The 27,042-nt window shown below is 40.1% G+C and overlaps 2 protein-coding genes and 1 long non-coding RNA gene across 6 annotated transcripts in view; 1 reads left to right on the top strand and 2 right to left on the bottom strand.

The window, feature by feature from the left end:
- Window positions 1-8,795: 8,795 nt before the first annotated feature.
- On the bottom strand, window positions 8,796-16,264 carry LOC116666052. The gene is made up of 3 exons (XR_004322908.1): window positions 16,124-16,264; window positions 9,466-9,553; window positions 8,796-9,373 (listed from the first exon to the last, which is right to left on the bottom strand). It is a non-coding gene; the product is annotated as an uncharacterized LOC116666052 (long non-coding RNA).
- Window positions 16,226-24,815, top strand: LOC116666049 (zinc finger protein 382-like). Of its 4 annotated transcripts, none has more exons than XM_032488046.1 (4): window positions 16,226-16,359; window positions 17,983-18,046; window positions 20,357-20,483; window positions 20,875-21,340. In XM_032488046.1, exons 2-4 carry the CDS (start codon window positions 18,038-18,040, stop codon window positions 20,982-20,984), a joined length of 246 nt encoding a protein of 81 aa, XP_032343937.1. In that variant the 5' UTR covers window positions 16,226-16,359; window positions 17,983-18,037; the 3' UTR covers window positions 20,985-21,340. The 4 variants fall into 4 exon arrangements, with proteins under 4 accessions (XP_032343937.1, XP_032343938.1, XP_032343936.1 ...); XM_032488047.1 differs by having other exon boundaries at window positions 16,227-16,364; XM_032488045.1 differs by having other exon boundaries at window positions 16,348-16,489.
- LOC116666048 (translation initiation factor IF-2-like) overlaps window positions 24,785-27,042 on the bottom strand; it is a 407,644-nt gene continuing 405,386 nt past the window's right edge. The window contains exon 2 of the mRNA XM_032488042.1: window positions 24,785-25,326. The gene's annotated coding sequence lies outside the window, so the exon portion shown is untranslated. The remainder of the gene's footprint in view (window positions 25,327-27,042) is intronic.

The raw sequence follows: 27,042 nt of genomic DNA, 5'->3' as shown, positions 1-27,042 counted from the left end.
TTAGAATGTATTCCTGGATTTTTTGGAATAGTCCAATCAACAATTAAATCAAATGCACATAAAATATGTTTAAAATATTTTTATAACATGTATATGTGGTTACCAGACAACCATGCATTTTCTTAGTAACTTCTGCTTTGAGTTACAAGGGATCACATTGTTATGGAAAAAAGTGTAGGGTCTTCAAATGTACATTTAGAAAAAGAACTTTTGTGTGACATGAGTTTATATTCTCCTTTGTATGTGTGACTTAAGTTACTCTAACTTCCAAGGATTCATATGACCTTACTGTATTTTTATAAATCTCTTTCATAGTGTAAAAACTGCCTGATCTCTTGACCTAAAGAAAAATGCATTTTCCAAACATTTTCTTTTGATACTGCAAAAAGAAAGAAGAGAGAAAGGGGTGGGAGGGACAGAGTGAGAGAAAGAACAAAAGTGAGGGGAGTATGGATAAACTATTTGACACCTTAATTCCTACCTTGCCCACTGCCTCCAATTTCAAGGTAATAGACTAATTCATTGCCTCTTGGCCAGTAAAACAGGTGGAAAGCAGAACCATCTGTAGAATGTTCTGGCTTTGTTTGAAACAGTTTAATCCCACTGAGAACAATAATTCCCCAGAAAAATGTTGCCCTCGTCTAGTGTTAGAAGAGGTTCATAATTTCAGCGGCGTAGCGACCCAGGTCCTGTTTACAGAAGATGCCTCAGGGAGGCAGCACGATCTCATAGAGGAATATTGGCACAGAGATTACAACGGGATTCTCAGATAAAATGCAGGACATCCAGTTAAGTATGAAATTCACATAGACAGTCTTTTTTTATATAAGTATGTTCCAAATATTGCATGGAGCATACTTAAAAGATTGATTTGCTGTTTATCTGAAATTCAAATGTAATTGAGTGTCTTTTTTTGTTGTTATTATTATTATTATTTTTGCTCAACTTGGCAACCCTAGATCGCAGGCACTTTAGAGCTCAGCTTTGCATCAGACAGAGATGCCTGAGGCCCACGTGTAGTGTGGCATGCGTCAGAGAGCCACCAGGTCTGGGTCTGCACAAACAGGGACAGCACATATCTTGGTACTTAGTGGAGATAAACAGACGACTGAGGACTAAGACCCTCCAATTGGTCACAATGTGAAGCCTTCGAACCAGGGTCCAATCTGGTGTGGGATGGGTAGATTTTTCCAAAATGTGTGAGGCTGAATTTCTGATTTGCTTGTTGAGATGAAATAGTCACGTAAAATTATATTGTTTCCTAGGATATTTTAAAGCCATATTCCATTCACGTCTGAGTTAGTAAACTGTGATTCTTACCTTGTGATGATGCAAAACCAAACCAGAAAAGTCTGGAGTTTCAAAATCTAGGTGATTCGTGTCTTAACTTTTTTTTCCGCAATGGTCAGAGCTCTAGAAAAAGGTTTGTTTGAACCAGTCAGGAGTGGAACTAAGGATTCAGGGTGATGGCATGGTGACGACTACCTATTTCTGCATCTGAAGATGTCCTCATGTGGTTGCCCTGTTGTCCCCGAGGTGCCTCTGAGTTGCAGAGGACAGGGTAGGAGGCAGAGATCTGCCCAGCTGGGACCTGCAGGGCGTGCACGCAGCTTATCCTGCCCACTCATGGGCAGCACTCCCGCAGCCACCTCAGAGCTGCACGACAGGAGTGGGAGATGCTATAAGTGTTGGTCACAAAGAAAGTGGCCATGACCAGAATCTGCAAACTCAAATGCAAACTCAACACAAACTCAAAAAACCCAGTGCAAATTTAAAAAAAAAATCCAAATGAGTGCGGTTCCCCAGGGAGATCTGTGTGTAGGTGAAAACCACCCCCAAGGAGTACGTGTTGTTCGTTATGACAGCACTTTGACTCCAATTTGCACGTGGCTCTTGTGACCCTGGTGAGTTCAGCTGGACCATGAGCTTTTGCAACGACCCCATTTGTCCCCAAGACTTTGAAGGCTAGTCTGAAGGCAGCCAGGCTGTTTCCTTGGCCATTTTCCTTCCTGGCTCACTTCCTAAACTTTAATGCCTTACCAATCCTACACTACCGCAATGCCTTACTTATCGACAGTAAGAAAATCAAGCAAAATTAAACCAAAACCCACAAAAGTCAAACCCAGCCAGGGAAAGATCGTTCATGAGAGACAACTTAGAGATCTTGGAAAGACCCAGCATGGCCAGGCTCACCTGCCTGCTAACTGCTAATTTCCCCAGCTCCCCTCTGATTTCTTCTTGACCTTTGACTGGAGGCTGTTTTAATTGATTTCTCCGTGTGAGGATGTTGGGGAGAAGAGGTGCTTTTCTCACTAAGAAGATCCTGGGACCGTATTTTTACTTCAGATGCTCAAATGACAAGTTTAAATAAGGATAAAGAATCCAAAAGAGGAATTCAGTTAGGTACATTATGCAGAGACAAGATTTAAAAAAAATATATCCTCTTCACTCTTCACATATCTACTCATTAGCAATACAGCTCAGTTTTCTCCTGGCCCTTGTCCCAAATCTGCCCCCATCCAAGGAGGAAGTGAGTGCGAGGGTGGGGGAAACCCAGCGTCCTCGATAGACGTTGTAATACAAAGCCATTAAATTGGAGGTGAAAACTACTTCCTAATAATTTGCAGGAAGCTGTGTCCTGTTTTTTAGGAATTCACCAGTTCAGAACTCATTTGGCAGCACAGAGACCTATTTCTGGGCTTTTTTTTTTTTTTTTTAACCTAAGAACTACTCTTCCAATGACCTCTAGGTCAAATTTTAGAGACGAGTTTACTGATGATCAAGGAACTGGTATATGAAGTCTAAAATCCTCTGCCCGTATTTAAGAGGTACCCTGGGATCTGGACTTTCTCATTTCAATTCCTAGTATACTTGGAATGTGTTATGTACTAAAAAGCTTCACTTTAAGAAAATACTAGGAGTAAAGATTATTATTAGGTTGTACTGAAAATGTGGCTATTTTTCCAGCTTGCTGATATATCTAGCTGTCCTCCCACCATCTCTCACTAACCAGCAGTTTGTTCCCACAGTATTTTGATGTTTGAACAAAGGCCCACCCTCCCCACTGCCCTCTCCAGGCAGGGCTTCTCTCTGCTGTTATCAGAGAGAGATCTGACCTGATAACTTTGACTTCTAAATGAACACTGAAATCAGTCTCTCTGGGGCATCAAGCTGGTTTCTCCTTCCAGGTACTGTGGCACACCTTAAATCCTTCTTAAGGAAGGAGGACTGGAGCAGTACCCTGTGCCCTTCTGGCAGGAGAGAAGCTCATGCACTTTATCTTTTCTCTTTCCCATCTCTTGTCTGAGGGAATCCCAGGAATAGCTAATATTGTCAAATATGTCAGTGGCTTCCTCTTTATATCTGGTCTTCAGGTGCCATAATTATCATAATATATATCATTAAATATGTCAGATTCAATTTGTGGTAAATCTTATCTCATTTCAATGTTACTATTTGTGTTTTAAAATCTAGGAGAGTTTCATCTGGAACCAGGCTGTCCTGTCATTGATCTGAACTGGCTTTCTGGAGAATTACGTTGTGCCTCTGTGATCTTGCTGTGTACCCCGTGCTGGAAGCTTCTCTCCCTTCCTGGTGGGTATACACTTCTCATTTCCTCAGCCTTCTGTTCATGATTTGTGGATCAGATAGAGGATGATGTTGGCTCCATCTGGAAAGTGGCTCAGCCAGTCTTTGAGAAGACACACTGGGGGCCTGGAAATAGTGCTCTGGACACAGACTGATAGGGAAGAGAAGAAGGATCTGGACTCTTAGAAAGTGAAATCAAATTTCAGCCTGAAGTGGTTTGCGTCAGAGATGAACAATTGTCATTCACACAGAGATCTAGTTGAAGGCAGGCACTGCCAATCTTTCTTGATCTCAAATACCTCCCCCAGAGGCCTGTCTGAGCCCTGAAACTTTCCACAAGTAGATGGTTGGCTGTTGGGCTAAGTCAGCCAGAAAAGCTGACTGTGTTACTCAGGAAGAGTAGTAAGTTGGCAACTACTAGAACATTTGTACCATTGCTTTGCCAGATTCATCAGCCCAGAGAATTGCAAAGGGGGGGGCAGATAGCCTGTGGGGATAATTTATTTGGGGACAAGGCTATAGAAGCAATGAAAAGTGACAGTGATTTCTTTCCTTCCCTTCTGTTCCCTCACCTTTTCTTTCTTAAGCTCCTTTAATTGACCTCAGGACTTTGGCTTTACCGTCATCCTTTGTCCAATATGCTTTCATCATTAGTCAGTGCATGATCTGACTTATTTATTTAATTATTTTAAATAAGCAGTCATGAATCTAGTGCCCACCTCATTTTCAATGCCTTACTCCACCCATGGAGGTCAGCGATCTCCCTGAATCCTGTGTTCATAATTTCCTTGCGTTTATTTTCATCTGTGTGAGAATAACACAATTCATTCACCCGTTCTCCTGTGGATGAGCAGCTAGGTTTTTCTAGGGTTTTGCTGTTTCAACAGTGATGCTATTAACATTGTGGTAAATATCACAGGGTACACATGTGCAGAGTTTCTTCTGTGTATATATCAAGCGTGGAAGTACTAGACCATAGAGTAGGTGAATGTTTGACATTACTAGATAATCCTCAATTATTTTCTAAAATGATCATACTGATTTACATTTCTACCAGTAAAGCATAAAAGATTTTCTGGATCCACATCTCCTCCATCCTTCCCACATCCAGTGCCAATAACTTGGCATTATTGGACTTCAGTTTTTGCCAATCATATGGATTTACTTTGTGTGTCTCATGTTTTGTGTGTCTCATGCATTTTCATGAGGTTGCACATTTTCTTTGTGTTTACTGCCCATATGTTTCTTCCATTTTGAAATTTCTGTTCATGGCTTCTGCTCATTTTTCAATTGGGATATGAGTAGTTTAAACTGGTACGTAGGAAGAGTCATTTTTCTAAAAAAATAATCTTTATTCTAAATTTAGGATTCTATTCCCAAATAGAGTTGGCACACATAATTTTATACATTATTATTCTTACTCTAGGAAAATCTTCTTTGCATCTGAAATTCAGGGGATATTAATGGGCAACCATGTTCCTAAACTTCAAAAAATTATAATCCTGAATTCAACAATTTTCAACTAACTCAACCATTGCGGCGGCAGCAGGACAGCGGCGGCGGCGGCAGGGCAGTGGCAGGTCAGCGGCGGCGGCAGGGCAGCAGCGGCGCGGGAAGCATCGGCGGCGGCAGGGCAGCATCGACGGCGGCAAGCAGCGGTGGTGGCAGGGCAGCGGCGGCAGGAGGGCAGCAGCGGCGGCGGCGGCAAACAGCGGCGGCGGCAGGACAGCAGCGGCGGCAGGGCAGCAGCGGCAGCGGCAATCAGCGGCGGAGGCAGGGCAGTGCCAGGTCAGCGGCGGCGGCAGGGCAGCAGCGGCGGCGGCAAACAGCGGCGGTGGCAGGGCAGCAGCGGCGGCGACAAGCAGCAGCGGCGGCAGGGCAGCGGCGGCAGCAGGACAGCAGCAGCGGCGGCGGCAGGGCAGCGGCGGCGGCAGGGCAGCAGCGGCGGTGGCAAGCAGCGGCAGCGGCGGCAGGGCAGTGGCAGGTCAGCGGCGGCAGCAGGGCAGCAGCGGCGGCGGCAGGGGAGCAGCGGCGGCCACAAGCAGCGGCGGCGGCAGGGCAGCAGCGACGGCGGCAAGCAGCGGCAGCGGCAATCAGCGGCGGCGGCAGGGCAGTGCCAGGTCAGCGGCGGCGGCAGGGCAGCAGCGGCGACGGCAGGCCAGTGGCAGGTCAGCGGCGACAAGCAGCAGCGGCGGCAGGGCAGCGGCGGCAGCAGGACAGCAGCAGCGGCGGCGGCAGGGCAGCGGCGGCGGCAGGGCAGCAGCGGCGGTGGCAAGCAGCGGCAGCGGCGGCAGGGCAGTGGCAGGTCAGCGGCGGCAGCAGGGCAGCAGCGGCGGCGGCAGGGGAGCAGCGGCGGCCACAAGCAGCGGCGGCGGCAGGGCAGCAGCGACGGCGGCAAGCAGCGGCAGCGGCGGCAGGGCAGTGGCAGGTCAGCGGCGGCAGCAGGGCAGCAGCGGCGGCGGCAGGGGAGCAGCGGTGGCCACAAGCGGCGGTGGCGGCAGGGCAGTGGCAGGTCAGCGGAGGCGGCAAGCAGCGGTGGCGGCAGGGCAGCGGCGGCAGCAGGGCAGCAGCGGCGGCGGCAGGGCAGTGCCAGATCAGCGGCAGCGGCAGGAAGCAGTGGCGGCGGCAAGCAGCGGCGGTGGCAGGGCAGCAGCGGCGGCGGCAGGGGAGCAGCGGTGGCCACAAGCAGCGGCGGCGGCAGGGCAGTGGCAGGTCAGCGGCGGCGGCAGGGCAGCGGAGGTGGCAGGGCAGCAGCGGCGGTGGCAGGGCAGGGCATTTTTACTGACTCTGAGTTCAAACACAATGTACCACCTGATTTCTTTGGCAATGGACATGTCTTCAGTGTCCTACAAGTCACATCTAGCTTCCTGGGTATCAAGGGAGGTAGAAATTATATGAAGGGGCTGAGAAAGGTATGAATATCATGAGAATGGTGAGGTGTGTCACCTGCAATACAACACAGCTTAACCTGTTCCTTTGAAAACAGAATGAAAAAATTCACTTACTTTCTTAAAAGATAGTCTTGATATTCCAGAGCGAATATTTAAATTATTTGAGGTAGACAGCTTACCCCGTGGGACCAACTTGCTGTTCTCCATCATCACATCCCAGTACAACTCCCTCAGAGCAGAACCCGATATTCCCATTCCTCTTGAGAGAGGTCTAGGGCTGCTTTCCTGAATGTTACCCATCCCTAAAAGCACAAACCCAAGCATTACTGGTGAAATTCAAGAAATGCTTTCAAATAGAAAGAGAATAAAGGTTGAAATCCAAGAAGAGGCTGTACAAAAGCAAATAGGCATCACCTGGAAGTCTATGGTAAGAGAAGTTAAGGAAATCAGTGTCTCAAAAACAGATTCTATACATATTTTTAAGAAATCTAGTTGATTTACATAAAAGTTCATGCCTATTATGTGATTCCTCACTTACTAACCATGTCTGTAAACATGGCTAGATATGAATAAAAGAATCACAATTTTCCAATTAAGTGAAATAGTGAATACTAGCTCATAAATGAGTAATAAATTGAATTTTTACATCCTATTTTTCTACAGACTAAGAAAATACAATTCATGGAATTTCTTTTCCAATATAGTATTAAATCTGTACATAAATATATAGAGATAACAGAGTTTGCATAAAATTAAAAAATTTCTTCAAGCCTCAGGTTCATTATGTCACCTCCATTTTTTCCTATTAGTCATTTTTGTAATGGTTTTATATGTCACAATAAATTATTCTCTAACTTGTTTGGGCTTTGTTGTTAAGACCATTTCTTAATTGAAGTATAGTTGATTTACAATGTTGTGTTAGTTTCTGGTGTACAGCACAGTGATTCAGCCATATATATATATATATATATATATATTCTTTTTCATATTTTTTAATTATAGGTTATTACAAGGTATTGAATATAGTTCCCTGTGCTATACCATAGGAACTTGTTGTTTATCCATTTTATATATAGAGGTTTGCATCTGCTAATCTCAAAACTCCTATTTTATCCCCTCCTTTTCCCTTTGGTAACCGTAAGTTTGTTTTCTATGTCTGTGAGTCTGTCTCTGTTTTGTAAGTTCATTTGTCTCATTTTTTTAGATTCCACATATAAGTGATATCATATGCTATCTGTCTTTCTCTGTCTGACTTACTTCATGTAGTATGATAATCTATAGGTCCATCCATGTTGCTGCAAATGGCAGTATTTCATTCTTTTTTATGGCTGAGAAGTATTCCATTGTATACATAGACCACTTCTTTTTCTTTTTTTTTTAATATATTTTTATTGAAACATAATCAGTTTACAATGTGCCAATTTCTGGTGTACAGCACAATGCGTCAGTCATATAGGAACATACATATATTTGTTTTCATATTCTTTTTAACCATAAGTTACTACAAGATACTGAATATAGTTCCCTATGCTATACAGTATAACTTGTTGTTTATCTATTTTATATATATCTATATATTTGCAGTTAGTATATGCAAATCTTGAACTCCCAGTTTATCCCTCCCCCCCCCCCCACCCCGGGTAACCATAAGTTGGTTTTCTATGTCTGTGAGTTTATTTCTGTTTTGTAAATGTTTGTCTTTTTTTTCGGATTCCACATATAAGTGATATCATAGGGTATTTTTCTTTCTCTTTCTGGCTTACTTCACTTAGAATGACATTCTCCAGGTCCATCTGTGTTGCTGCAAATGGCATTATTTTATTATTTTTTATGGCTGAGTAGTAGCCCATTGTATATATATACCACGTCTTCTTTATCCAGTCATGTCAATGGACATTTAGGTTGCTTCCATGTCTTGACTATTGTAAATAGTGCTGCTATGAACATTGGGGTGCATGTACCTTTTCCAATTAGAAAATTCTCTGGATATATGCCCAGGAGAGGGATTGCTGGATCATATGGTAAGTCTATTTTTTTGTTTTTAAAGGAGTATCCATACTGTTTTCCATAGTGGCTGCACCAAATTACATTCCCACCAACACTGTAGGAGGGTTCCCTTTTCTCCACACTCTCTCTAGTATTTATTGTTTTGGGACTTTTTAATATCCATTCTGACTGGTGTGAGGTAAGACCTCATTGTAGTTTTGATATGCATTTCCCTGATAATTAGCAATACTGAGCATCTTCTCATGTACCTACTGGCAATGTGTATAAGACTATTTTTTAAAAATACGTCCTAAGCACTACACTTTCTTATGCCAAATTATTTAGTAAATTTTTAATAGCTACACTATAGTCCATCCTGTGTATACAGCTTCTTAGGTAGATCTCTATTATGTGTGTGTGTGTGTGTGTCTTTTCAAATACATGACAGATCTTTCTCCTGATATTCATCTTTCCATGACTGATTCCGAAGGTAGATTCCTGATCTCTCTGTATGCAAATCCCAATTTTACTCTTAACCAATCCTCAAAGCCTTACAAAACATGGGGTCTCAACACATACCAACACTGAGGACAGTCAGCTGCCAACTGTATATTTTATGTCTTAAATCTTCTATTTTCCTAGACAAATACTAAGAAATTCCAAGTTTTTCCATGAGTAATCAAATAGGACCAACTTCTCTTAATCATCCCTCTGCTATTCTTTGGATGGTCAAATATCTCTTCCTCAAGGAATACAATTTTACGCCATAATTCTTCTTAAAAGAAGGCTGAACTTACAGGAGATGCTACGTATCAAGGGAGAATAGAAGGATCCGTCAGGACCACCTGGGGCTGTTTGGCATCATACTCCACTGATACGGGAGGGACTGGGGAGAGCTTCTTAGATATCTATTACATGGGACATTTCAAAATAAGGAAATGCTCACATAATCTAATATATCTTAACTACATTCAAGAACTAGAGAGAAATAGCAACTTACCAAAGCCATGGTTAAAAATGGTTGAGTACTTGTCAATACTCTTCAAGGTTTCCCTCTTAGAGAAGCACAGAGACCACAGAGGTGAGAACTGGGAAAAGAAAAGTCAGCTGTAAAATGAGATACACCTTTCAGCTCCCAGACTGATGCACATTAATATGAGCTTTTTCCTTCTGTCTTCCTGTTTGTAAAAATACCTTGTCAACATACATAGAAAATAACAGAGGTAAGAGGAATTCTGGGCAAATCCAAACCCTCCACACACAAGAAATACAATAGACAAGCACAGACAACAAGCAGTGTCCTCTTGTCTGAAAACAGGATCCAGACACTTTAGCAGGAGGGTTCTGGCCCATTTCCACTCTGCTCATACTCGCCTGGACCTGAGAGTGGGAAGATATTTTCCCTCTATTCCACATTCCAGGCCTGCAAAGGGAAGACACCATCCACACCTAAACCTCCTCTGTGGCCTCAGGGACCGTCACGTATTGTTAATTCCAGTAAGGCCCACAATATTTCAGATTTTGTATGTTCTTCCAGAATTTTGCCACTCACCCACTTTGTCAAGAAGTGGAGTTTATTTCCCTTCCTTTAAAACAAAACAGGCCTTTGTGATTCTCTTGATGAACAAGAGTGCAGTGTAAATGACACTGCGTATCTTCCATGGCTAGGTTAAGAAAGGAAATGGAGCTTCCTACTAACAACTCACTCTCAAGATGCTCACCCTGAAACCCAACCATTTTGTTGTTAGGAATCCCAGCATCTACACAGAAAGGCCACAGCTAGATATTCCAGCCACAGTCCAGCTGAGGTGTCTGCCGACTGCCGGCATCAACCACCAAACCTTCTCGTGATTCCAGCCCCCAACCTTCGGGCTACTCCAGCTGAAACCACACAGAGCAGATACTCTAGCTGTCGCCATAAAGTTCTGCCCAATGAACAAATTAATGATTAAAATAAATGTTATCATTGTTCTAAAGCTAAGCCACTAACTTGGGGGTGGTTTGTTATGCAGAAACTAGGAATGCCTGATCATCCCACACACAAAAGCAGGAAACAGTGCCACTGCAAAACAGCATTGGCTCACATGGAGGCCTGCCCCCAGCCAACACAAGGCCCAGAATCCTCCAGCTCAGCAATTCCCGTTTCTTAATCACAGTCAACTCCCCTGATTCCTTGTAGCATCATTTACCACCTCTCTCACCAGCATCCAGGCTGGAGAAAAGTAAGTTCATGCCTCTTGCAGCTTGAAAACAAATATTTGCTAAGAACGCCATTTGATAGGTGCTTTGTAAACCTTACTATTTAGTCTTCATCAGTGCTCTATAATTTAATTTAATCTCCCTGTTCAGCAGATCAGAACACAAAAAGTAAAGAAGTCAGGCAGTTTGCAAATTTCAATAAGTGGGGTCTGTATATTCTCCAGTTGTTGGATCTAGTGTTCTCTAGATGTCAATTAGGTCATCTATTAACGTCTATCTGTAATAATGATTTTTTTTTTCCCTTGTTCTAACACTTATCAAAAGGTATACTGAAAGCTTCAGCAATGACTGTGGACTTGTCAGTTCATCTTTTTCTTTTGTTAATCTTTGGTTTGTTTATCCTGAAGCTACTATTAAGTATATACAAATTCATGGTTACTATATCTTCTTTCTAGGTTTCAACTTTTATCATTGTGGAACATCCCCCTGTTATCGCTCATAAATTTTTTTCTGATCTTCATATAGAGACACCAACTTTCCCTTAGTATTTGCATTATAGCTCTTTGGTATTTCAAGTTTTCTGTGTCAGTATAGTTAATGTGTGTCAGCTGCTTAAAGCATATGGCTGATTTTGTTCTTTTCATCATGCCTGACCACAATTTTCTTTTTATTGGACTTAATCTACTTTCATTAAATTTAATTACAAATAATGTTGAATACATCAATGTTTGCTTTTATGTGTCCCCTCTGTTTCTTTGCTCTTTTGTGCCACCATTCTTACCTCCTGGTGTATTAATTAAATATCTCATTACTCTAGTTTTCCTCATTAATTTATAGTGTCATTCATTATTTTCTTAGTGGTTATCATAAAGACTGCAATATTACACTTAACTATTAAAACTCTCATGCAGTGGCTGTGAAAGCATTACACACTGGAAATCTGTTCATCAGTGTCTACAAAACTAAACATAAATATATTACATAACCCAGCAGTCCTTCTCCTATGTATCTCCACAGCAAAAATGAATGCTTTTGTCCACAAAACACATGTACAGTAATGTTCATAGCAGCAGTATCTCTAAAAGAAAAATTAGAAATAACCTAAATTTCCAACAACAGACTAGCAGATAACTAATCTGTGCAACATCCTATAATGGAATATACAGCAAAAGAAAAAGTACCTGCTACATGCAACAGCATGAATTTCACAAAGATGTTGGGGAAAAAAAGGTAGTCATTAAATGCAAAGCTATAAAAAAAATGTATAGTTAAGAACATGATCAATGATATCTCAATAAAACTGGGGAAAAGTATGAAAAATATTTCAAAACATAGTCAATAGTTTTAAAAATATAATGCATAAACATAATGTCATTTTGCTTGTAACATGTGTGCATATATAAACAGAAAAAGAAAAATGGAAAATTATGAAGCCTTATATTAGTATTGTTTCTCTTTTTATTTGAAATTACTTCTTAATTTAAGACTGGCCATGTATTAATATAAATAAGCACTTAAAAATTCTGTAAAAAGGAAGCTATTCTTCAAAAAGATGTTAAGATTAATACATGGCCACTGTTCATATGTATGTATTATTCATATGTATATTTGTTTTATAGGTGGTTACCTTAATTCATAGTAAATGTTGAGGAAAGACATTTATAATGAATTAATAAGCAAGACAGGCAGGTTAAAATTATTGCGAGGTTATATACTGTCACAAATAAGAGCAAGCTCTGTAGTTAAACTTTCCGTATGTCAATCTTCGCTCTGAAGTTATTGTGTCTGTTACCAAGTATTTCATCTGTACTGCCTAGATTTCCTTATAAATAAAGTGAGAAAAACAATAATAGCTAGTACCTCAAAGAGTTGTCAAGATTAAGTGAAAAACAAAAAAACCAACAAAATGTTATCTATTTTTAACTGATAATGAAGAGACAATTTCATATCCTGTAATCTACTACCATTAAAGGATACTCTCTGTTCTGTTTTTCTGAGAAGGACATTTGAGCTTCTTACTGCTCGTCCTTATCATGCTTGTACACGACAGAACACAGTTTACAAATGTAACTAGTCTTCACTAGCAATGTTACCCACAGAGAATTTCAGAAAGAAAAGGAGGACCGCAACTACACAAACATCATTCCGCCTCATAAAACTAGCTCAGACAATATGACCACTTGAGTAACAAATTGAAAATGTTAACAAAAACTCAATTTTTGTTAACCCTACCTTTTATGCTGCATTATTTATAACTGCATAATTATAACTACTCACATCATTATAAACTCATCCTTGTCAGCAGTTTATAAAATGAAGTCTCCTAAGTTACCTGGTCTTGAGATACTAGTGCTGTCTTCTGAAAGTTATCAAAATATGTAAAAAAAAAAATACTTAACTAAGTAGCTTTACTTGACAATTTGATCTCCTAATAAAATGCATAAGTTGATATCTGTGTAATAGCAAAAGGTCTATCAAATCGGTTGTTGGATACCACTGTCACTTCCTTCTTATTCCTACTGATAATGGTAATTTGTGTATCAGGATCCACAAAATGGAGGCCAGCTCAGCGGTCCAGCCCACATCACAAAGCTAAACTGAAGTTACAAGAAACACCTATATAGGAAACTTAGTGCACACCAATCACAATCCTCCAACTCAGCTTTGGCTAGCCTACCTTACCCTAGGAAATAGGGCCCGCTAGTCTCATAAGGAAATCTCTGACATCGGAGCCAATCATGCCATTTCCTTGTTGCCTCTTCTCACATTCTATAAAATCCTCTTGCCCAAAACCCCTTGGGAAGAATACTCTACTGCTTCAGAGGACTCTACTCCTCCAATCCATGGGTTGTTTCCCTTGAATTAAAGACATCAAACATGGTAACTAAATTGTTTTAGTTTTATCCTTTGACGCTACATACAAGAAAATATAACAAATCATTGATTGGGTTCAATTCCTTCTTCAAACTAAAAGTCAGAGAGGTCTTTATTCATTTAAATGATTAATTCGTGTGATTTTTTTTCTGAAAAAAACCAAAATCATATAAACATAGGCATAAGGAAAAATTTAGAAGAATGTACACCAATATGTTAATAGTGATTATTTCTAGATGCTAAAATTTTGAGTACTTTTAACTTCCTATTTTGTAAGTTCAAATTGGATTACTAATTTCTTTTTCAACAAGACTGCATTAATTCCATCATCAGGAATTAACATGTACTTCCTTTTTTTTAGAGTATTTTTGAAAAAAGTGTTGTAGGGAGAGCTATCTTCTACTTACTAGGAAAACTGAGCAGACTGGCAAAATGACAGGTACTAGCACTAAAGCCAGTGTGACTGAAATAAATAAACCTACCAAGCCTTGTACCTTCTTTTACTGCATTTCATAAATGTAGTGAAACACTTTCCATGCTACGATTCGCCTGTGAATGAGCACAATTCAGGTACATGACACTTTTAGACTAAACAGTGCTTTGTTCATAGTAGAGGCTTAATAAATGCGGCTTTATCATTGCCGTTCTCTACTGAATGACCAGTTAATGGATCATACTGGATATAATCCTTGAAAAATCGGTAAGAAATACCATTATAATAAAGAAATTGATTTATAATTTAGCAGTTGAGTACTTCTATTCATAAACATGAATACTGCATAGCATTGCATTTTACATTTTATATTAGAATCTCTTTATTATTGATATAATATTAATAACTTGACTCTAAAGTGATTAACTTTATATTTACATAATACAGGAAATTATTTTGGGACAAACTCCTCCTAAAATTCACTTCCAGGTCTAAGTTACTGGTTCCAGGCAAGTGGTTCATGTACACCTTTGATAGTCTCAAAATTGTTGACTTTTTCTACAATAAAAATATGCATTAATAAAATAAAAATACAATAATTTGGTATATAATTTCAAAGCAAAGCAAATCATTTAAGGTGAAGAATCCCTGTTCTAGACCATCTGAGCATCTGGTCTTACTTACAGGTGCCCATTACAATTAACTTCGTAATTTTCATTGCTTCTTATGTATGAATGTGGAAGGCCTTAGCATATGCACATAATAGCAAGTTTTTAATTTAAGCAGTTTTTAATTTAAGCACTTACTATTTCCAGCCACTGTTCCCAGGCCTTTTATACCCAGACAGGCTAAATAAGAATACATTCTTCATCGTTAACAATCCTCCATCATCCACGTTAAATTAATACACCCAATGTGGTGGCAAGGTATAGCTCAAGTGGTAGAGCACATGCTTAGCATGCATGAGGTCCTGGGTTCAATCCCCAGTACCTCTTCTAAGAGTAAATAAATAAAGAAGCCTAATTACCTCCCTCTACCAAAACACCAAACAAAGTAATAAATAAGCCCAATGGAAGTATGAGAAAGACTGGAACACTGCTGACCGTTCCCTGTATCATAAAGTCAGGTTCACTGAAGCCTAGGACTGAAATCTGCTTCTAGGTTCACAGCAATTTACTGTCAACAAAGCTATGAAAATGCTGTAGATCTGTAATATGCAGCTGCAGCTTGCCCCCACAGAGCTTCCAAGAGGAATCTCTGGAGGAAAGGACCCTACCTTGAGGGCAATTCCAGCTCTAAAATCGCCATAATAAACAGAGAAATGCGTTTTTTTTTTAAGTTGGAACCTTCATTCTAGGTCTCAAATATTCAACTTCTCTTTGACAGCCATTTTTGTGCAGCGTGGCTATAAAGTGAAATCACAGAAGCAGTGAAAGAAAACCCAGTACAACAAATTCCAAGAAACCACAGAATTTACAACTAGCTCCAAAACAGGCTACACTTAACGTACTGCATGCCTACTGTGTTTTAAACACTAGTCTAGACAACAGGTATAGGGGGGCAATGATGAAGGCAACAAGGGCCATGCTTTAGAACTGGGGCCCTCTGTTTGACAAGGCCCTCGGAGTCTTGACAGACACACATTGAGTCACACAGGGCTCTTGTCTACTGATACCTCAGCGCCAGAATTGCAAACGTGAAGCTCTATCCTCCTGAAAGTAAAAAAAAAGCCACAATAGGCTAATTCTGGTCAGTCTCCTCCAGTCGGTCACAATAATGCTGTTAACAGGATCACTCGGTCACAGTGTACACCTTATAGTCACCGCCGACCAAGGTCCTAAAAAAGGCCCCGCCCCCACTCTGTCCTAGGAGCCAAATCTGGACCAGTCAGGGCCTCCTCACCACGCACACATTTTGGCCCCATCACACAAGCGCGCGCGCGCTCCCTCTCTTCCTGACACACACACTCCCATAGTCACATCTTACACTGACGCAGTCACACAATCGCACACACACCCACAATCACCTTCCTCAGCAGGTGATTCACATCCGCCTGAGGCTCTTGCCTCCACCCGCCGCATCCGTGCCTGGGAAACTCCAGGCCTGCGGCAGTGAGCTCCTTCCGCACTCAGACCCGGATAGCTCAACTCACCACACGGAAAACTGTGATCTCAATGCTAGCGGAAAATGAACCAGAAGCCGAAGTTCGTTAGTCCCCAGGGCCTGTGAGAAACGCAGTCAAAACCGGAAAAGCGCGGACGCTGACACGAGCAAACCCGACCGCCCGCAGCTGGGACCGCGCGGCTCCTAACCCGCCGCCCCGTGGACTCCTGGGAGCGCCAGCCACGCGGGAGTGCGCAGGCGCAGTCGACTGAGCCTCGGCTCGGGGTGAGGTTCGTAGGTCCTGGGGGCTTTGACCAGGAAGCGGGAAGTGGGATCTCTAGCCCTGGAGGGCAGACTAGAGAAGCGGGACCCGGTGGGAAGTCCGGGGAGGAAGCCGAGAGTCCGAGTGGGCCTGGTAATTCTGAGGAGGGAACCGGAACCGGGCCCGTAGGAACCAGACAGATCTGTGCGAGGGGGGCCTCGGGCGTGGTCCGTGGGCGTGACCCTGAGGGTGATAAACGACTGTGACCTGGAGCGAGTTTTCCTAGGGGAGGTTTTGTCTGTTTTGACCCCAAGGAAGCTACACTGCCAGGAGCGGGGCCTCACACAGCGGGTGTTGTGTGTGTGTGTACAGTGTGTGTGTGTACCAAATGGAGACGGCCTCCTGTGCCCAACCTGCTGCATTTTGGGTGCATCCTACTCTCTGGGATGCTGCGGCTGGTTGTGTGTGAAAGTGGACGGAGTCTTGTTGCTGCGTGGGGATTCCTCTGCCTGTGTCTCTCTTCAGATTGTATGTGAATCGTGTTTGACACCGCAGGTGACGATAGAGAAGCTAAACGGTTTGTGCTGTGGTTTTTGTGACTTTGCATGAAATTATGAAATGTGCTGTCTGAGATTGTGAATGGCATGTGGGTGCCGCGGGATGGTGCTTTTCTGAAGGAAGTGATTGAATGTAATTCTGCGTGTTTGTAACCTACTGTTACGATTTGTGATGGTTTTGTGATTGAGAAACTGTATGACCGCTAGTTGGGTATGTAAGATTTGATTTTCTGAATAGTGGTCATTAAGCCTGCCTCCAAAATTGTAACTCAATAGCAGTTTAGCATATGAAATAGAGGTATGAGTATTGGAAAGGAATAGATAAGATCTCATAATTCCCAGATGGTGGGATTCATCACAGGGAAACATTACATGAACTAAAACCAATACGCTGAAATGAGTAGCGTTCCATGGGTAGTATGCAGGAAAAAGCAAACAATTTTTACTCACAACTAGCACTTTCAACACTGATATATGAATGAGAAAAACTGTTTGCAACTTAAAGGGTTAATTTATTTAATTAAAATAAAAGCTAATGTCACCCAATTACAAAATAAACATGAGAAAAATAGACATACTCTAAGATATCGCAGAAAAGAAATTAAAGGAGCTTATACTCATAGTAAGAAATGTGTAAATTAGAACTATACTATACATCTGGTAGGCAGAAATTGAAGTTATTGTCAACTGCATTCATAGGATGGAGAGATGTATTGTCATGCACTGCTGGTGACAGTATAAATTCACAGAAAATCCATGAAGAATGATTTGGAAATGTATGATAAATCTGTCTTCCATGGGAGATGGAAGGTACAGCTACAGAGGGGGAAAACACAGTGTTCCCTCTCTCCAAGTTACAACAGATATCTACCTGACCACGAAACCAGGTTTCTGGCGTTGGTAAGGGAGCAGGATTTGTTTATTTTCTCACTAATCTCCATCCTGAATTTGTGTGGGGTCCACAGAGTAGGCAAGTGCTGAAACTGTGACAGTTGACACAGATTTAACACAGACACTGAGTTATTCTGGGAGATCTACGTCAAATATGGATTCACAAGGCTCTATATCCTCCCATCTCTCCCTTCTCAGGACTCTTCCCTTGTCCAAAAGGAGAGCTCAAAAGAGAAGGCAAATTCTTAAAGCCATGTCTCAGGTGAGATGATATTTCCTTTCTTACTGAAATAACTTGGTTTTAGGTTACACGAACATTTGCTTCCCTAGCCTTAAATTTTCTGGATATTGGAACTTGCTTCCAGCAAGGTTTTCACTGGCAGGCCACAGTTTGTAGGAACTGCTGGCAGACATGGATAGAATGCTGGTCTCCAGTAGAGCAAGCAAGTGGCCTAGGTACAAAATTTGAGTACTGTCAGGGCTGCCCATCCCTAAATTTTGTACCGTAGGTGCCTCACCTGCCTCCTCCTAGTTGCAGCCCTGTTCCCAGTTTCTCTTATTCCAACCATATAAACATAAGCCTTCCCCAAGTGCACCTTCTAGATGTAGCCAATGTTCACATATTGATTGCGTTTATCATTCACCATCTCGTTCCTCAGTCGTCTTAAAAAAAAATACTTCTGAAACAGAAATGTATTATCTTGATTTAAGTGGGAATATAATACTTGAATGAATCTATCTTGTCTAGACACTGATTGGAGATCTAAATTGTGAGTCAAGAAGCAGACATCGAAAAACCTTGATCATCTCCAGTGACCAAGGTTTTGTAGTGATCAGGTGGGAAGAAGAATGGGTAGATCACATTGTTATTTTGTGATTAGACTTCCTGTTTTGTGAGGTTTTTAGAACAGAGATTTGCTTGCAGACTTGTACAGAAAACTGAGATTTTACATTCCTCTCTGGTCCTTATGTTTTATGCATGTCTGCCAGCAATTCCTACAAACTGTGCCCTGCCAGTGGAAACCTCTCCAATGTGGCGCTATAGATTTATTCTTATCTTTTTAGTTTCTTCTAATTTTTGTATGTGGGTGCAGGAGACGGAGACGCTTATGCTAATCCATTCTTGACATGTTCTATTCTTGAATCCAAGGTGGTACTCTGTCTGGTTTTCTTATCTTTCTCATAAAACTCCTCTTCATCTACCAGTCTTGACCAATTTTCCACAGATGCTAACTGCTTCTCTTCCCTGTCTGTTTTTCTCTGTGCACAGTCACATTCACTACAGAGTTTATACTGATCTGATTCTCATGACTCTGAGATAACCTCTCTCCATCCTAGACCTCTGTCCAGGGCATCAGAACCATATATCTAATCTCCAACATCAATCACCACCTGTCTGTTCCATAGACACTTCAAGTACATGTCCAATGTTTACCTCATTACCTCCTTTCATCCAGTTATTCTTCCTTCTGTTTCCTATTTCCATTTTTCACTCTAAGCACCTACCCACTTGCTAGGCAGATGAGCTCTGCCTTTCTTTCTTCCACTCTACAACCAGTTTATGAAACTCATCATGTAGCAACCAATTGTCCCCTGTCTAGACCACTAATACGACCTTAATCTAGGACACATCTCTAACAGGGGTTACTCAGTTGTCTTTCCCACCTAACACACCTCAGGCCTTCTCTAGTGTTCAGGAGCATTACCTCTAAAGTACAAATTTTGTCCCATAACATGTGCTGATTTAACATTTCTTCTTGTTATTTATACTCCATAAAGCAGCAGGCCCAAAGTAGGGTATGCATTACAATGGAATGTACTGAAAAGAAGGAAAATACTAATAGTTTACATTTGAAAATGGTGATCATTAAGAAAGTGGATTGCCATTAATGCCAATTGATGATTTACAAATAAATGCAATGTGTTGGAAATGTGCTCAGGACATTTTTAAGACCACTGCTCTGTGGGGAAAAAAAAAAATCCAGTATTGTCACATAAATATGCCCACTGCCTACCTCCATATACCTTTTTCTTCTTACAGCTCAAAGACTCTTTCCTAACACATTGTACCTTTTGCTATTTCCTGAATTTGCTAACTGGTTTTACTCTCCCCATGAATTTTAAAACCCAGTGTCATGTAGTCCTATAAAACAAATTCATTGTGAGTACAAATTTTTTATGTCCTCAATGAAGTCTTGGAATACAAAATGAAATTTTCTTTATTTGTAGAATATTCCCTTGTACATAATTCTGTCATTGCTTCTGTAATATCTATTGAGTGTATGTATTTACATTTTGCCTCTCTTTTAGCTTGTAACTTCTTATAAGCAAGGTCAGGGTTTTAATCATTTTGGTGCACCAAGCAGCCAACCACATTCAAGGCAGATAGTATGAGCTCATATATTTTTAGCATGAGATAATAAGTAAATATAGATGAATATATTTTCAGAGAAAGTTTTCTGCAATACAAAACACAAAGTAAAAAACTATTCTGACCACTAAACATGGTCTCCAATGTCTAGTTCTCACTCATTCCAATTACTTTAGGATGAACTAGAGTGTGCCCTTACAGGGATCAGTGTCATTCAAGGATGTGACTGTGGACTTCACCCAGGAGGAGTGGCAGCAACTGGACTCTGCTCAGAAGGCCCTCTACAGGGATGTCATGTTGGAAAACTATTGTCACTTCGTCTCTGTGGGTAAGCAAAATTCCTTGAATCCTTCAATGTTACGCATCTCCTTTCAAGAAATTCTGAAACATGTGGAACTTTGAATTTCAAAGATCAGAGGGGATGAATCCCTTTTTGTTAGTAGAAAGCGCAGTGATGTTCTCACTTGCCTAACTTTGGTAAGACGTTCGTGTGTACCTTGTCTGCCACCTTGAGGCTGTATCTTTCTCTTCGATAGTTTTGATATGTATGTTCATGTATGACTGAAGCATTGTGCTGTACACCAGAAATTGACAAAACATTGTAAATTGACTATACTTCAATAAAAATATATATATATACCAAAAATAAAAATAAATTTTAAAAATTCAATACTTTTGAAACCTAACAGCTTACACTGAGTCTTATTTTTTATTTTCAGGCTTTCACATGACTAAGCCCGATATGATCCGCAAGTTGGAACAAGGAAAAGAACTATGGACAACAGGGAGAATTTTTCCAAGTCGTAGTTACCTAGGTGAGTCTGTATAGATAAAGTCCAGTGGACTTAGGTAGTTAACGCCTTTGAATGTTTTTAGAGATCTTTTTTTTTAATTGAGGTAAAATACACATAAAGTTTACCATCTTAACCGTTTTAAGCATATAGTTTCATGGCATTAAGTACTTTTACATTGTTGTGCTACTGTCACCACCATTCAACTAATGAACCCTTCATCTGGCGGAACTAAAACTCTATGCCCATTAAAGAGTAATGGCCTCTGACAACCAACATTCTACTTTGTCTCTTTTTTTTTCTTTTTTTTTTTGGAGGGGAGGTAATTAGGTTTAGTTATTTATTTTTTGGAGGAGGTACTGGGGAGTGAACCCAGGACCTTGTGCATGCTAAGCATGCACTCTGCCACTTGAGCTATACCTGACCCCCCCATTCTGCTTTGTCTCTATGAATTTGACTACTGGTAGGTACCTAAGGTAAGTGGAATCATATGGTGTTTGTCTTTTTTCTGACTGGTTTATTTCACTCAGTGTAATGCCCTCAAGTTTCACCCAGTTGTAGTATGTGTCAGAATTTTCTTCCTTTTGAAGGCTGAATAATATTCCATTATATATAATATATATATGTGCCACCTCTTGCTTGTCCATTCATCTGTCAATGGACACTCTGGTTGCTTCCATCTTTTGGCTACTATGAATGATGCTACTGTGAACATGGGTATACAAATATCTATTTGAGTCATTGCTTTTAGTTCTTTTGGGTATACATGCAAAAGTAGAATTGCTGGATCACACATTAATTCTATGTTTAATATTTTGAGGAACTGCTATACTGTTTTCCATAGTGGCTGCACCATTTTACATTTCTCACCAACAATGCACAAGGGTTCCAATTTCTCCACATCTTATTTTCTTTTTGTCTTTTTTTTTTTCTGATAGTAGCCATCTTATTAAGGATTTATTTTTAAAGGCCTGAGATCTTTGAAGGGCCTATACATGACTGACTTCCATGCCTGTAAATTCTGAATTTTAGTTTTGAGTAACACTCCCCATGTAAATCCTCTCCTTGTGGGCCCTTGTGCCTGTAGAGCAATTGGCCGCTATTACTTTACCAAGAATCCACTCTGTGCTTTGTAAATAAATGTACATAGAGATCTTGAGTGTAAAGTTCTTTGATTTCTGGCAGAAATATAAGCCCGTGTGTCTCTCACACTAATCAAGATGAAGGACACTTCCATTAACCCATTAAGTTCCATCAGGCCTCTTCCAAGTCAGCCCCTCTCACTAAGGCAATCACTGCTGTGATTTCTACCAGCATAGATTAGTTTTGTCCATTCTGGACCTTTTTCACATCTACTTTCTTTTACTCAGCTTAATGTCTCACAGATTTATACATCTTTTTGCATACTTAAATAGTTTATTTTAATTGTAGAATAGTATTCAATTGTATGAATACACTAGTTTGTGTACATATCTCCTGTGATAGACATTTGAAATGTTCCACTTTGGGGCTACTATGAATAAAGCTACTGTGAACATTCTTGTAACAATCTTTTTGTGGAGGTTTATTTTTATTTCTCTTCAGTAAACACCTAGCAGTTGGTATTGCTCATTCATAAGGCAGGTTTATTTCACTTTTTAAGAAGCTGCCAGTTTTTAAAAGTTACCATACTATTTAAAACTTTTACCAACAATGTATGAGAAATGTGACTGCCCCACATTCTCCTCTACGTTTGGTGTTATCAGTAGTTTCATTTTGGTCATTCCAAAGTAGCATTCTGAAGAATGGTAGTCTTATCTTTGCAGTTTTAATTTAGATTTCTCTTATGACTAATTATATTGAGAACTTTTTCAGGTGCTTTTTATATCTTCTTCAGGGGTGTCTGTTCAAATGTTTTACCCTTTTTTAATGGATTTTTTTTCCTTGAATAATGGGAATTCTTTACGTATTCCGAAGAGAATTCTTTTGTTTGATGTGGGTATTGCAGATATTTCCTCTAGTCTGTAGCTTGATGATTCATTTTAATGGTGTCTTTTAATAAGCACAAGTTTTTAACTTAAGTCCAGTTTATAATTTTTTTTCTTTTATCATTGTTTCTTTGACCTCTCAAATATTTGCCTTCTCCTAGGTTGTGAAGATAGTTCCCTGTATTTTCTTCTAAAAATGATATGTATATTTTGCTTTCTTTTTTTAAATTAGTTCTATGACCCATCTCATGTTAAGTTTTGTTTATAATATGAGGTAAGGGCTGATGGTCTATCTTCTTCCATATAGATATCAATTTGTCCCATCACTTGTGGAATTGAATTAAATTGCTGTGATGATCTTATCAAAAATTATCTGATTGTATTTGTGTCAGTTTATTTCTAGAGTATTCTTTCCTTTCATATATTTTAAGTCCTAGTGCTTGTACCACCTGGCCTTTGATTATTGTAGCTGTATAATAAAGTCTTGATGTCAGAGTAAGTCCTTTTTACTTTCTTCTTTTTAAAAAATTGTTTTGGCTATTCCAGATCATTTTCTTTTTCAAATACATTTTAGAATAAACTTATTGTTTCTTTAAATAGAGTGCTGGGATTTTTATTGGTGAGAACTAACATCGTAGCAATATTGAGTCTCCCAGTCCATGGCTATACTATATCTTAAAATTTTAGTTACCTCCTTTAATTCCTGTAAACAGTGTTTTATTATTTTAGTATAAAGGTCTTATCCATTTATTATTAAGTTTATCTCTAAGCTTTTCATATTTTTGGTGCTATTGTAGATAGTAGGATTTTTAAATTTTCTTTGTCCAGCTTGTTAATATATGTAGCCACAATTGACTTCTAGATACTGACTTTGCATTACTGATTTATTAAGTTTTATTGTTGTTGCTGTTGTTCTTTGTTTTGGTATATTCCTTTAGATTTCCTACATATAAAACATGCCTTCTTTAAATGAGATATTTCACTTTTACATTTGCATACTTTATTGCTTTCATTTCTTTTTCTTACCCTGTGGTACTGATGAGGACCTACAGTACAATGTTGAATAGAAATAGTAAGCCTGAGCATTCTTAGCAGTTCACTAAATTTAGAAGGAAGCCATTTAATAATCCATTCCTAAGCTTAATATTAACTGTAAGTTTTTCATAAGTGCTCTTTATTAGATTCTGGAAGTTCTCTTCTTTTCCTAGTTTTCTGACAGTTTTAATTATGAGATGGATATTTATTTTAACAAATATTTTTTCTACATCTGTTGACATGATTGTATGATGTTTCTTCTTTAATCTGTTCTGTATGTATTACGTTGGTTAACTTGAATTTTAAACCAACCTTGGGCTCCTAGGATGAACTCCAGTTGGACAAGATGCATTATCCTTCTTAGAGATTGCTGAAATTGGTTTGCTAGTATTTTAGTAAGCTTTAATGCATGATTTTACCAAGGATGGTGGTCCATAGTTTTCTTGTAATGTCACTGAGAAGTGTCTGTATCCAGAATTGTGTCAGCCATATCAAACTAGGGGTGATTCCTCTTTATCTGTTTTCTTATGGAATTAGTGAATTAGTGCAAGATTGGTATTATTGCTTCCTTAAATGTTTGATGAAAATCATTATTAAGCCATTTGGGTCTGCATTTTTATAATTCAAGACTAGTGCTTCCAACCCTTAGGAAGTAACAGAGTCTAGAATTATACTTCTACAGGAAACAACTAGAAAACTGGACAAGATGTTGAACAACAGGCAGCACAGGCCTGGATTCCTGAGAGAAGAAAAACAAATGAGATGCACCCTACCTCATTCCAGGCTTTCATCTGAAGGCAACTTCCAAACTGCAGTGCAGAAAGAGGAATCCAAAAAACACTTGACAACTTTATTGACTTAAGGGGACCAACACTGGCATTCAAGGAGACTGAGGTGGCTAGAATTTGCAGGACACACTTCCCCAAAAGAGGGAGCTATGCAGGGAAAGAGTTCCCCAAATCTGGAAAAGGTTCCACTTGAGTCTTTGGCTAAATACACATCTGCACGTTTGTAGGTGTTGAAAGCTTATGAGACCAGGCAAGGACACGTTCTAAGAAAAATACAATTACCACGGTGTTGTGAGACAAACAATTCCCATAGCCTACTGCACCAGGAATCATTTTATTTCCCTCCAGCCAGAGTGGAGAGAACTTGTTAATACATAGGACATTAGAGAGATTCCTTAGAAAGGTCACATCTAATAAATGGGGCTAGATTAGCCATCGATTAGAGACTGCAAGATTTGCCATAAAAGAGCTTAAATAAAAGCATCAAAAGGATTTAACCAATCCAAAAGTAATTGCTGTGTGTCTGTTGGGTCCTCCAAGGAGATGCTGAGATGGAGTTGGGAGTGTCATAGATTTATTAGAGGTGACATCTATGAAAGATAAAAGGAAAAAGTGAGATCAGAAATACACAGCCATCAGACCATGATACAGATATGACCCCTGTGGAAGGAAAGGGCGAGAAGCTAACAGGATTGGGCAGGGAGAGCCTTAGACCAATATGCAGATCTGACAAAGTGTCAACCAGCCTAACTGGTCTGAAGCAAAAACTGTCCATCAGAAGAGTCCCCATGGACAGAAATGGCCACCCTCAGTGTTCAGTCATTGGGTGGGAACTCCCTGGGGAGGCCTGGTTTGGTTCAAAATCTGAAGAGCTTCCTGAAGATGGTAAAAATTAGAGGTTGCCAGGTAACTACAGTTCTTGCACATGACTGGTAAGTTCTATTTTGAAGAGAGATCCTAGTGGTGTAACTTGGTGGCTGCCACAGAATGCCAGAAAAAGGCTGCCAAACTCTTTATGAAAATACGACCATTATCTTAAACTCAACAACACTGATAGTGTGTGATGTCCAATCAAGAATTATTAAACATTATGAAGAAGCAGGAAAATATGACCTGTAAGCAGGAAAAAAAATCATTCAATAGGGGGAAAAAACTCAGTCAATAATAACAAACCTAAAATTGAACACATTGATATACTTCAATTAAAAAAAACTTTAAAAGGTAGAGGTAATGGAATTTGCAGACAAGGATGTTGAAACAGCCATTGTAAATGGCTTCATTATCATCAAGGATGTAAAGCAAAAATTAACATAATGAGGCAAGATAACAAATACTGAAATAAGAACCAAATGAAACTTCTAAAGATGACTGTTCAGTATCTGAAATGACAAGAAAGACTGAACTATGTGCTGTATATTAAAATGTAAAAACACAGGTAGATGAAATATAAACAGATGACAAAATGTGTACCGTGCTGTCTGGTGGTTGCGATGTGAGGGCGATACCAACCCTCCCTACTCACCCAAAATTTGGTTCAGATGTCCAGACTGAAATTTGACATAATGAGGCTTTCCTAGGGAGAGCAGGGAAGATTCCCAAGCTAGTCCTAAAATGGCTTGAGAGAGCAAGGATGGGTGTCAGGCTTTGGTGGTTATTGTGGTTAGGGGATGGGTCAGGTTGGGGTTCTGTTTGTGAGCTAAGGCTTGCATGGTTTAAACTTCCTGCCAGCACCAACAGAGCCAGCATCCTAAGTTTTCTTATAGGCTTGCCCAGGTATGGGGCAAGAGTGGGGAAAAAGGGAGTGGGTCTAGAAAGTTGTTAGCAGTAAGACATCAGAAATGGAATCTGACCCTATTACACATGCAAACACTAAGAAGAAAATGCGAGTGGCTATATATGAAAGTAGATTTCAGAGCATGGAATATTATAGTGATAAATAGGGACAGATCATCAGAAGTCATAACAATTCTGCCAGCTTCAAAATACTTCAGTGTTTTTCAAGAAGCTTTTTATCATTTTCACTGCCCTAAAGAATCTTTTTAGATATTTTTTTCTAACTGCCTCCCATCTGTGAAATTTTAATACCATTATCTATTTATAGTCTGTTGCCCTTTGGAGGGCCACAAACCATTGTAATATCTAAGGTTTTCTTTTTTCATTTTCCCTGGAACCAATTTTGCTCCCTTAGGAGCAATATCACCCCCACTGAGAATGCATGAAGTACATGAAGCAAAGCTGACAGACCTGAAAGAAGCAATATAATTACAGCTTAAGATATAAATACCTCTCCCTCAGAAATGGAGAGA

The sequence above is a fragment of the Camelus ferus genome, chromosome 9 (assembly GCF_009834535.1).
Source record: "Camelus ferus isolate YT-003-E chromosome 9, BCGSAC_Cfer_1.0, whole genome shotgun sequence".
Taxonomy (NCBI): domain Eukaryota; kingdom Metazoa; phylum Chordata; class Mammalia; order Artiodactyla; family Camelidae; genus Camelus; species Camelus ferus.
Note: the sequence above shows the minus strand (reverse complement) of the source record. Positions and strands in the feature narration are given on the sequence as shown.

Excerpts from the sequence above, each read along its gene's own strand:
- LOC116666049 (XM_032488046.1), top strand. Across the intron at positions 20,484-20,874 it reads TTGTCACTTCGTCTCTGTGG|GCTTTCACATGACTAAGCCC; the intron begins GTAAGCAAAATT and ends TTTTATTTTCAG.